Genomic DNA, 12,446 nt, shown 5'->3' with positions numbered 1-12,446 from the left:
GTTGAGGTGGCACGATATGCGGGACCCACCCGCTAACACCGTTGGAGAAAGCCGGAGCTGTGGTTTGGTAATAAACCGCAGGTACGGCTCCAATATCTGTGGGGGTGTTTGTGTAAAACCCTTCAATGGGTCTGGTTGATGAGGTTACAGGAGTGATTCTTGGGTCTTCGGGTAGATTTCTCACTATATTTAACGGGCGTAAATTTTTGGGCATTGAGGTCTGATCAAAGGCCATAACACTAATAATTTCTTTTTCAGCTTTTTTCTTTTATTTTCACATATTTAACAGAAGGATATAATAGACATTTCACGTTTTCGGTTAAAAAAATTCGGTCAACCCTTAGTCAAGGGGGGTTTTCGTAATTACGAGAACGTGGGGGGGATTTTCGTTATTTAGGCTTACCTCAGGGGGGTTTTGGTAATTTGCCCTATATTATATATATATTACTATTTAGTCCACCCAAAATTCAAAATATACAAAAAAAGTCTTAACTTTTTTATTTTTTTTCAGCCCCTCCCCCAAAAACACATTATATTATATCTATATTATAATTTAGTCCATCCAAAATTCCAATGTTTATTTTTTTGTCTCAATTTCTTTTGAGCTCCTCTTCCATAAACACATTATATATATATATATATATATATATATATATATATATATATATATATATATATATATATATATATATATATATATATATATATATATATATATATATATATATTACTATTTAGTCCACCCAAAATTCAAAGTATACAAAAAAGTCCTAAATATTTTCTTCTCCTAATTTATCCAAAAAAAAAAGGTTCAATATTTCTTCCTTTCTTCTAATTTATCCAACAAAAAAAAGTTCAATTTTTTTTTCCGGGGGCGCTGCCCCCGAACCCCCAAAAATTTATCCCACTGTAAAGTAAAATCCTGCACTCACCAAAGCCGACATACCCTGAATTTTCATCCTGGATCCGCCACTGGGTGGCACAACAATTTCCCATGATTATTTGAGAATTTGGAATTGTAAAGAGAGGCAAATTTCTTCGCATAAGTTATCAAACGAGGGCATCGAAGTTGGGGAGCTTGTTTTCGGGTACTATGCTGGATGAGAATTGGTCTATATTTACTCAAAGACTCAATCGGTGTAAAGGAGGCGGCAGAGGCGACGTCTGGTGCATCGGCAAAGGATCAGAGGTGGAAAGAGGGTTATTAAGCAGTTGAGGAAATATGAGTCCTTCAAACTTTCAATTTCACCCCATATGATATCTTCATATGAAAAGTCGAAAAAGCCCATGGATGTAGCCATGTGCATTGTGCGTGCGCCAAAATATGCTAATATTCGCTTGAAATTAGACATATGTGGTTAAGTGTGTCAAAATAACAAGTTTGGGCGCCTCCGTTCAATTTTTCTTTTGTTAAGATGGCGACGTGCAGAAACAAGCAGAATACACTTGCAAAATGCTATTTACCATAAGTTCTTTTCACAATTCCACAATTCCTGTTCTTTTTCACAATTCCTGTTCTTTTCAACAAACAAGTAAGTATTTTAGTTTACGTAGATTGTTATATGATACCAACATCAAATTTATTAAAACGTTCCTCAAATATTGAATAATTAAACCACGTATTATTCATGCAATTATTACTCATATCAATTACGTTTCAAGACAACGAAAAGGTGAGTCAAAAGGGGGTAAATGGTGTTCAATGTCTTTGAAATTTCTTCACTCTTAGCCAAAGTCTTGTCGAACATCTTCTCAACGACGTCGTTTCCAAAATGCTTGGTGAAAATTCCTCCCAATGCAGCTCTAAAGTGCATTATGAGGCTATGCACATGTGATGAGTCAATCTTAGCCTGTGACTTTGGAATTGTTACCTCAAGCCTCTCGATACTGAAACTCCCATTTTTCTCTATTAGTTTTCTTAATTCTGAATCGGACGGAGCGTATATGGGCAAGTTGAACGCGTCGACTTCAGCTTTGTCGACAATTCCCTGTGAAAATTATACGATTTCAAGAAAAGACGAAATGGGATATATTTTGATAATCAGTTCCTCGTTCGTAATATATATATGAAATTTTCCAACAGGTTCTTAATGAATAATTATAATTTAGGCAAATTGCACGTCACCCCCTATAAATTTCTAACCTTTTCACTTTACCCCCTTCAAATATAAAAAAAAAGTGAATATCCCCCTTCAAGATGTTATTATTGTTGCACATTGCCCTGGTAGCAAAATTCCGATTGATTTTTCACCGGAATAGAGTATCTTTGTTGCACATTGCCCCTTTAAATGTTATTTTTGTTGCACATTGCCTCTTTAAGAAAATATTTTTCAGCACATTGCCCCTTTAAAATGTTATTTTTTGTGCAAGATGCCCACCAAAAATTGGCTTTTGTAGCAAAGTGCAACCAAAACATTATTTCGAAGGGGGTTATCCCGTTTTTGAATTTTTAGGGGGAAAGTGCGAAAATGAAATTTATAGGAGGTAAAGTGGATTTTGTCCTTATATATAATTGTATATGGTCTTAATTAGGTGATTATTGTTTTCTCTAATAAATAATTTACCTCATTAACCAAATCCAAGAGGCTGGATCCAAGAAAAATGTAGAAAACATTGGCGGGAATCTCCGAATGGCGAACCCCATCGGGAATTCCAGGCAAAATTAGCACCACCAATCCACCCGAAACAATCTCTTCAGCTCTCGCACTTAAGAAAGCACCCATATCCTTTTCGTACTAACCCGCATAGGCGTTCAACACTTGCTCAGACGAGTCCGTGTAGTGAACCATGGCCCCATTCCAGGCGTTGACTTTCTGTCGGTCAACCCTTCCGGAACCTTCGACAGCCACTGGAGAGCGTAAGAGTAAGACGAGTGTCAGAGTGTGCCAGCTGGATCGAAGCGCGGGGAAAGAGACGGCCGTGGAAAGAACCGGGGGTCGCGGCCGCGTGGTACAGCCTGTCGGGCGGGAGTGAGGCGAATAATGTGTTGAAGTCGTTTGTTGTGTGGTCGTTGAAGAAAACCTGGAATTCTAATTCCAGGGTTTTGGTGGTGGTGGTGGTGGTGGTGGGGTTTTCCAGGCCCTGGAAAATGATGCTGGAGAACTTTGTTTCGACTGCTTCTATCAGGTTTTGTACGGTGAAGAAAGTGTTGGGCCCACAGAACACCCGAAATCGACTATGCGGAACGCGGTGGTGGTACCGGAAAGGATCGTTTTCGGGTCGAGTTTTTCGATAACTGCTTCTTTGATCATTTCCTTTGCAATATGAGAAGCTTGTTTCTGCAAAATAAATAAAGGGTAAATTTCACTTTCACCTCTTGTACTTTGGCTCCATATCAATTTATATCATTCTACTCTCGATTGCATTGATTTGCCCTCCTGTACTTGAAAAATTGTCTCAATGTGGGCCACATTATGTGGCCCTCGCTGTTAGTTGTCAGACATTTAACATTAACATCGTTTGTTCTAAGCTCTAAAATTACAAAAACAGCACCCCTCCGAGTTTCAATAATTATTAAAAAACAAAACAGAAATAAAAAACAAACAAAAAATTAATAAATAATTCAAGACAACGAGAAAGCATAGGTCCAGACGGCAGCCACAATTTATTTTTAATTTTTTTTTTAAATTTAAATTTAAAAAAATAAATTAATATTTTTTTAAATTGGGAGGTGTATTTTATTTTTTATTTTTCAGACTTAAATCAAACGATGTTAAGGTTAAATGTTTGAAAACTAACGGCAAATGCCACATTGAGACAATTTTTCAAGTACAGGGGGTCAATCGATACAATTGAGAGTATAAGGGGTAAAGTGATATCGAGCCAAAGAATAAGGGTGAAATTGAAATTTACCCATATATAAAAATTCCCGTCAAATTGGCATTGATGATGAGCTATATATACAATCTTGATATATATATATATATATATATATATATATATATATATATATATATATATATATATATATATATATATATATATATATATATATATATATATATATATATATATATATATGGGCTATTTGATAAAAAACCCCTCATTGGATTTTGACTTCTTAATAAATCCAATTTTTATATGGGAAATGATGAATACAGGACGGTTTTTAGTAAATGTAGGATATTTTTTTATATTCCTATTTTAGCAGTTGTAGACATTTTAATATAAAAATTAATTCTCATCCAATATTTATCATTAACTTTCTACATAACTACATTTATTCTCTACAATATTCAATCTCAAACACATCTGAAGAAACTTTTTAAATTCGTGTATACTACATAATATTTTGTATGATGGAAAATATTCTCTATAATCAACTTCTTTAAACGTCTCGAGATGATCTTGGTCCAAATTAGTAACAAATTTAATATTTATTATTAATTGGGCACATAAAACAAAAAAAAAAAAAACAAAAAAAAAAACTTTGGCACATATAATAGGAAACTTTTTTCGCACCGAAATGATTTTTTTACCTCACTTTCAGCCGTATCATCCTCCAAAACCAATAAATCCATGTTCTTGTGATTAATGATGATTAATTGTGTGATATTTTTCCAAAGTAATGTCGATGAATACTTATAAAAAATAGTCTGAAAGAATAAGATGAGATATATTAGGTTTTGAATTTTTAAATAAAATGTCTACATTTACTAAAACTCTTCATGTGATATTCTGCCAATATAATGTCGTTAAATACTTATAAAAGAAAGGGATTTGACAAAATAAGATGAGATATATATTAGCTTTTGATTTTTTAAAATAGAATATCCTACATTTACTAAAACACGTTCTGCATTTATCACCACCCTTTTTATATTGATATTAGCCATAATTCCAATCAATATAAAATACCTTATATACCCTAACTAATTATTCCAATAAATTTATAAATACAAATCCCCTAATTAATAGCACCAAATCAGGCTCCAAATTCCCTAATTAATTACTCCAGATATGGGGAGTAATTCTCGTATATTTGGGAACTAATGTTCCCATCAAATTGGCTTTCTTTTTTTTTATTATTATTATAATAGTAAGTAATTTACATAATTTATTATATTTGGGAAGTAATTTATTCTGCATTATTTCATGAAGGAAAAAATCGAAGACACATGAAAACCGCTCTGTATAAATATGAAAACCACTTTGTATATGCATCTATATAAATATGAAAACCACTTTGTACAAACAGCTATATAAACACGAAAACCACTATCTATATAAACATAAAAACCACTATCTATATACAGTTATATAAAAACATGTACAAAAATTATTGAAAACCACTATAAAATTGTTGAAAACCACTCCGTATAAACAACTATATAAACATGAAAACCACTATGTATAAAACAACTATATAAACATGAAAACCACTTTATATACACAACTATATAAACATCGAAAATCACTATGGATTCTAACAAGAAAACATAAAAAATTCTACGAAAAAGAAGCTATAAAACCACTATAAATATTTATACAGATTTTTATAGTGGTTTATGTAAAAATATTGAAAACCACTATAAAAATCCGCGAGGGTGTGGATGTGGTGGTCCGGTGGGGCTGCAAGGGTGTGACCGTGTGAGTGTGGATGTGGGAGTAGGTTGTGAAGAAAAGAGGGAGAGAAAGGAGAAAAGAAAGAGACGTTACATAAATAAACAAGAATGAATCTCTCTCTACAGAATTTTGCAGGTGAAACTTTGCGTGTTTGATTTGAACGACCTCACACCACTTTATATATATAACAACAAAAATAAAAAATAAATAATAAAATATAAAATATAAGAAATGAGCTTGCGTGTTTTTACCTCCTCCACTTGTTTTTTGAGCGGGAAACGAAAGTTTATTTAATTATTTCTAACAAAATGTATTGAAATTTAAGCAAAGTTTATAAAAGCAGTGAGTATTTCTTTTAGGATTCGTTTGGTCAGGGGCGGACCGTGAGACGTTTAGGAGGAGGGGCGAAGCTTGCGATAAATAATAAAAATATAAAGAACATAAAAATAAATAAATACATATAGTTTTTTTTGACATTAAAGTATATATGTACGTAAAAAAAAATGGCTCTAAATAATTTTCAAAAATAAGAGATAAATCATAATTGTGTCCGTGTGGTGAAGAAGAGAAAAAAATAATTAATAGAGAAGAAACATACTGTAAAATTTATTCTTATTTTGATAACCTTTACTTGTTTTAGAACTATCTCCTCTTTAGAACTTAAATAAAATTAAGAAAATAATATACATTATTACCTAATCATATAAGAATGGGGTTTCAATTTTTATTCTCGGTAGTAGTAATCTAGCAGATTTTGAAGGAAAATTAAACTACCCAAGTTAATATTTAAATAACAAATTTCATATATATATATATATATATATATATATATATATATATATATAAAATGGAAACATGTAAAATTATTGGGGGGCAGCAGCCCCCCCTAGCTATATGGAGGATCCGCCCCTGCGTTTGGTTGATAAAGATGTCGTAATTAATTGAAAAGGAGAGTTACGTTAGAACATTTGATAAATTAATAAATTCGCTTAAATAATAATTTGTTAAGGGAACATATGTACTTTATCTATATTTAGAACATTTGATAAATTAATAAATTCGCTTAAATAATAATTTGTTAAGGTCCCTGCTCGACGAGAACATATGTACTTTATCTATATTTAATCTTTCGTTACCGAATTTTTCAAATTTTACGGAAACACATTAGAAAATCCCCTGAAATAGGACTTACAATCAGCATAAAAGCAGTAACCACCACAACCACTGTAAAATCTTTGATTTAATTGACAGTGGCCTCAAAATTACAGAGCTGAATGGAAGAACACACACTTCTATTAACAATTGGTAATTTCCTTCCATTTAGAGGGAAACAAATATACAAATTCACATTTCGATCAACGTTCGAATCGTTTCAAAAGAAGCCCCAAGATCGAACAACTTACGTGTAAATCCAATTCAGCCAAAAAATTCATCACGATATGTATCTATCTTTCTGCTTTTGAAGAAGCTTTGCTGAAGATTTCACATCCAGATATAGGGAATTCACTTCTTCAATATCCGCCTGTATAAAGGTACAACAAGTTTAATTTAAAAAAAAAATTTATTTTATGTTTCTCCTAAAAAGAATCACCGAAGAAATTACATCAAACGATCAATTTAATCACCTTGCAAATATTACCACGACCGCTCATTTTAGCAATTATGCTTGCAGGAGATAACAGCTGAACCGCATGCCTGAGAGAAAAAAAAATTAACGAAAAACAAAAAGATAAAAAAAATAAAAATAGGAGAAAAGGAAGAAACCGGTTAAGGAGGATTTAATTAGGTAAAAAAATTAGAAAAAGGGTAAAATAGGTTATTAATAATATAATCTATTAAATAAAATGCAATTGGATTTATCTCAAAAAGAGAGAAAAAAAAAGGATCTAGTTTAACGAGACAATGCATATGAGGGTGTTTTCCCTAATAATCCCATATATTATAACATGAATTCTATATTTATTTTTTCAAAAAAGAAAAAGAAAAAAAGACTTGGTAAATAGTTGTATATATATCGAAGCTACAATATTTACAGCCAACTCCCTGAGGTAACGTTGAATTATGAAAAAACCTCTCTTGTTTGAGTAATTATAACCAACTTATCAATTATAAATTTTCTTACACGTCCACTCTAATGATGTCAAATTCAACATAATTTTCTAGATTCCATGGGATGTTCTCTAGTTTGTACTCATTTGGTGCAAAAATGCAATTTCTGATGCACCACAATCTGATATTTACAAGTCAAGAAACATATCTTATGATTATCTTGTTTCAAAATGTGGAACTCGAATAAGGTAAAACGGGCATGCGAACTGGAGAATAGTCCACATAATCTAAAAGATTCCACTAAATTTGACACCACAAGAGTAGACGTGTAAGAAGATTCATAGTTGAAGGAAGTGGTTGCTGTAATTACCAAGCATGAGAGGGTTTTTCGTAATTTAACCTTACCTCAGGGTGACCGTAATTTACGCTGATATATATAGGATTACTCATTACCTGATATTGGGAGTTTTTGGTGTAGCTGTAAGTGCCATTACCGCCAATCATTGGAAACGATTCCGCCATATCAACTCTCGTCTTTTTAAGTGAGTAAATTAAATTTGTGAAACTTAGTTTTTCAGAAAGTTATGCGTTGTGATATTTTTAGTTAGAGAGAGCTCTATTTAAAGAAATCAAGAGTTTGACAGACTTCTGCATTTGAGTCTACTAAATTGGGCGAGAACTTAGAACCCTAATACTTGTCAAAGCATCTAGAAGGCATCTTTGATAAATAAGGGTATATGTTGAATAAAGATATAGGAATAAGGGTATACACATAAAATAAGGTAAATTACACCTAAGACTCGGAACAAATGATTTAACTATAATTTATGGCGATGACCAAAAAGGAAAAAAACATATTTTAAAAGTGACTTTTATTGGACTATAAGAGCTACTCCAATGCTAAATATCAAAAATGGATTATCAAATGTTCATTTGATATTTAAGATAATATTTTAAAATACATTTAAAACTCATATACTCCAACCATAGTAATCAAATTTTATTATCAATTGGAAGTTTTTTGATAATTTTATATGTAATCGCCACATGTCAATTTGTGATTGGTTGGTTAGGTAATTATTGTTTTGATAACTCAATCTCCAGGAAGTATTTTTAGATTCAAAGTGCTGAAATATCAAAATACAAACCCATTTTGATAACCCCTTTGAAGAACATTTTTTTAAAATTTTAGGAGTCAAATAGTAGTTAAGTGATTTGATAACTCATTTAATAACTCCATTGGAGTTGCTCTAATACGATCATCTTTATATGCAAATAAAATCAAAATTGCCCACGTTATGTGTACACACTTTTCTCCTGTCATGTTGCAACGGTTATCTCCACGTTATGTGTACACACTTTTGTTATAAAATCATCTCCAATACAAATCTTAAAAAAAATCTCCAAATGATATGGCAATGATGTGGCACTTGTGATTTTCGAGATTCTTAAGACGACACTCTGAAATTGGAGTTTCATCTTGAGGATCTCTAAAGTGTCAACTCATCATTTAATACGATTTTTCTTTTACTTTCTAAGAAAATATTTTGAGTCTTGTTGAATTAGAGAAGACTTTGCAGTATCGAATCAAAGATTTAAATAAAGGCAAAATATTACAATACTCGAGTCTCGACTCAATTTATTTACATATGATAATATTACACGAACATTTGAAGAAACTCCAAATTCCTCCGACGGACCAAAAAGAAATTGCATGAAAGAATACCAAAGTAGAAATTGTTTACAAAGCTCACACAAATGCTTCCAATAAATTAACCGGAGGATATAACTCTTCCGCCAAACTAATGACGAAAGAAGGTATCTTCAACATTAAAACGCCTCTCAAGAAGAAACAATGAATTGTAAATTCCAACATACCAAATTTTCAATTTAATTTCAATAACGCGACAAGCAATCGGCTCTCGGACCTCCATTCTTCGATTTATGCTCCGTGTGTAGGTGTCAGAGTATATTGCTGTAAGGCGGTACAACGTTAGAGAAAACAATCAAAAGTAAAATAAAACAACAAAAGTAGCAAAAGAATCAAGTTACGAAGATTGAGTTCTCACCAAGTTTCAACTTGAAAGTTGGGACCAGCCAGGCTCTCAAAGTGTCGATTCTGCGCGACAACTCGAACTCGAAGGCCAAGATCCTCTTGATCATCGCATATTCTTTTAGCAGAAATGGCGGCATCGTCGTGACACATATTCAACACAATCGATTGAAGAGTTGGTATTTCTCCAATACCTGAAGGGATCTCCTTCAACTTATCTAATCGTTGAAGGACAAGATGCTCAAGGCGTGGAAAGTGGGAGCTATCTGTCGTCCACCATTCCAGGTCACTACACATGTTGATTAGTAAGTATCTAAGGTTACAGAATTGCCCTTCAACCGTTTCCCACTCGGTCCCTACAAAGGCATCTGCACTCAGTTTGAGGACTTGAAGATTGGGCAACAAACCTATCTTTGTCTTCATGTCTTCCCAGTAGAATTTGGTCCCCCACAAAGTCAACTTCTTGAGGGAATTTGGGAGGATGAAATTATGCAGCAAATCGTCCCGGTTTGGCACACTTTGGGACAAAAAGGAGCAGCAGAAGGATTCAAGTTTACGTAGACGACAAAGATTGTCGAGACCGTAACTTGAACATCCCTCAAATTCCTTATCATAACATATTTTTAATTTCTCGATGTTGGGGATCCTCGTAACCACCTCTTCTCCACATTTGAAACTTGTTATTACCGAGAGCGTCTGTAAGTTCCCCAAAATAAACTCGCCATCTTGCCCACCGAGAGGAGGATCAGGCAGCTCAAGTCCATCGAACTCAACATGCCTAAGTTGAGTCATCTTCCAAATTTCAGATGGTGCAACAGCGCCAACGGTATCCTTTACAATTAAAGTCTGTAGATTCCAAAGGAGATTGACCGAAGAAGGAAACTGGGGATTTTGACGCCAGTCAACCCGGATAGCAATGAACCTCGAGTTAAATAGCCGAAAGACAACTTCTATGGGATATTTGTATTGTCTTTTCTCCTCGGAATGTAAATGCTTATCAACAGTTTTCAGCACCCTCAACAATCTAAAATCAAGTGTTGGTAAAACTCCCTTACATTCACAAAACAAAGAACGAACAAGAGGCATAGATTGCAACGCATAGAGAGCTTCAGGCTCCGATGTGCTTTGATGAATACCAATGCGGCGTTGGGTATTTATTACGCCTTGTGGAACATTGTTAAGGTCATGCGGTATTCTGACGTAAAGGAACTTCTCTTTCTCTGCTTCTCTTAAGCATAATTCCCTCACGAGATCATGGATGGTGCAATATTTTATTCTCCCTTTAAGCCCTTTGATGAACTCTAATGAGATTTCTGTCACAAAGATCCTCTAAATACTCTCTCGAAACCACTTCCAAGCTTTTCCCATTAATTGGTTTCAAAAATCCTTCAGACACCCATAGTTTCACGAGCCAGGAGACATGGATTTTACTGTCTTCAGGAAAAACTCCCATATACAGAAAGCATGGCTTCAGATATACCGGCAAATGGTGATAACTCAAAAGCAATACTTTTAAACAACGCTCATTGTCTTCTAAGTTTACAATTGAGTTTAAGTTTTCTGAAATATATTCCCAATATTCTCTTGTGGGCTTGGACTTTGCTAGGAGTCCTCCAATCACAACGATCGACAAAGGAAGTCCTTTGCAATTTTTCGCAATCTTCTTTCCTATTTCCTCCAATTCAGGAGGGCAATCGTCTTCTTCTTCAAATACATATCTGCACAGTAGATCCCAACTCTTATCCTCATTTAAGAAATCCATCACAACGCCACCAGAGCCAATCGAAGCAACGTTTGATAGCCTAGTGGTTATCATTATTCTGCTTCTTTCACCATTGTCTGGAAAGAAGAGATTCACTTTATCCCATACCTCAACACTCCAAATATCATCCATTACAATCAAATATCTCATTCCCCATAAACTTTGGTGTACTCTGACACCTAATTCGCCTTCACTCTTCGCATTCAAGGTTTCTCGGCTCTCAGCTTTGTTTATACAAAGAAGAATTTCTACAAGAATTTCTCGCACATTGTAGTTTTGAGATATTGTAACCCAAGCTCGAATATCAAAGTGCTTCATAAACTTAACGTAAGCATTTCTTGCAAGAGTAGTCTTACCAATGCCGCCCATGCCAACAATCGGGATGATCCGGCGATTAGATGGTTCTCCGGTGAGCTTATCCATTACTTCATTTAAGAGATCATCAAGACCAACCACTGCGTCCCGCCTCGTTGAAGGAGAACTTGATGAACCACCAAGCGTGGGAGAATTTATGTTCAGATGATCTTCGATTATTCCAATATTCTTCTCTTTATTCTCCATCAATTCTTTCTTGATTAAACCCATGTCTTGGATCACCTTCTCTAGCTCTTGATACAACTCATCGGAACTCACTTTTTCGCCATGAATTTGATCAACAATTCGGGTTTCGATTATATCTTCCGCCGCATGAGCTGCATCTGCAATGCTGCTTTCCAAGACATATGCTGCTTCTTTGCTGCTGCCGCCGCCGAAGGAGTAACCTTCAAGAAAATCTTGCAGGAAATTGAGGTTGTCGGTGAGAGAATGCACCTGGTTTTGGTGAAGAGAAATCGGAGGGCAAGGATGAAGTTGAATCTGTTGGATGATATACTTGAGAGAAAGTAGAGCTGCATAGGCCGCCATCTCTAACTTCAACTCTCTCTGGATAATTTTGAAACATGAATAATTTTGCATTCCAAACAAAAAAAGAAAAGAAAACTCTTTTCATATGTACTGACAATTAAATGTTTGATTTTG

General features: G+C 34.2%; 1 protein-coding gene, 1 long non-coding RNA gene and 1 pseudogene across 3 annotated transcripts; all 3 read right to left on the bottom strand.

Annotated features, from left to right (window-relative positions):
• Positions 1-1,605: 1,605 nt before the first annotated feature.
• Positions 1,606-8,218, bottom strand: LOC105975529 (farnesoic acid carboxyl-O-methyltransferase-like; annotated as a pseudogene). The gene is made up of 3 exons (XR_016033473.1): positions 8,068-8,218; positions 2,565-3,278; positions 1,606-1,988 (listed from the first exon to the last, which is right to left on the bottom strand). The product of XR_016033473.1 is annotated as a farnesoic acid carboxyl-O-methyltransferase-like (transcript).
• Positions 6,790-7,430, bottom strand: LOC148768157 (uncharacterized). Its single transcript, XR_016033474.1, has 2 exons — positions 7,191-7,430; positions 6,790-7,087 (listed from the first exon to the last, which is right to left on the bottom strand). It is a non-coding gene; the product is annotated as an uncharacterized LOC148768157 (long non-coding RNA).
• A 1,129-nt stretch (positions 8,219-9,347) lies between the features above and the next one.
• On the bottom strand, positions 9,348-12,364 carry LOC105975752 (putative late blight resistance protein homolog R1B-12). Its single transcript, XM_088822949.1, is given in 3 exon segments — positions 9,348-9,589; positions 9,684-10,969; positions 10,971-12,364. Coding segments are annotated over 3 exon segments (2,661 nt in total). The 5' UTR covers positions 12,333-12,364; the 3' UTR covers positions 9,348-9,576.
• Between the last annotated feature and the right edge of the window lie 82 nt (positions 12,365-12,446).

Source organism: Erythranthe guttata, chromosome 9 (genome assembly GCF_056151865.1).
Source record: "Erythranthe guttata isolate IM_541 chromosome 9, IM_541, whole genome shotgun sequence".
Classification (NCBI taxonomy): Eukaryota; Viridiplantae; Streptophyta; class Magnoliopsida; order Lamiales; family Phrymaceae; genus Erythranthe; species Erythranthe guttata.
Note: the sequence above shows the minus strand (reverse complement) of the source record. Positions and strands in the feature narration are given on the sequence as shown.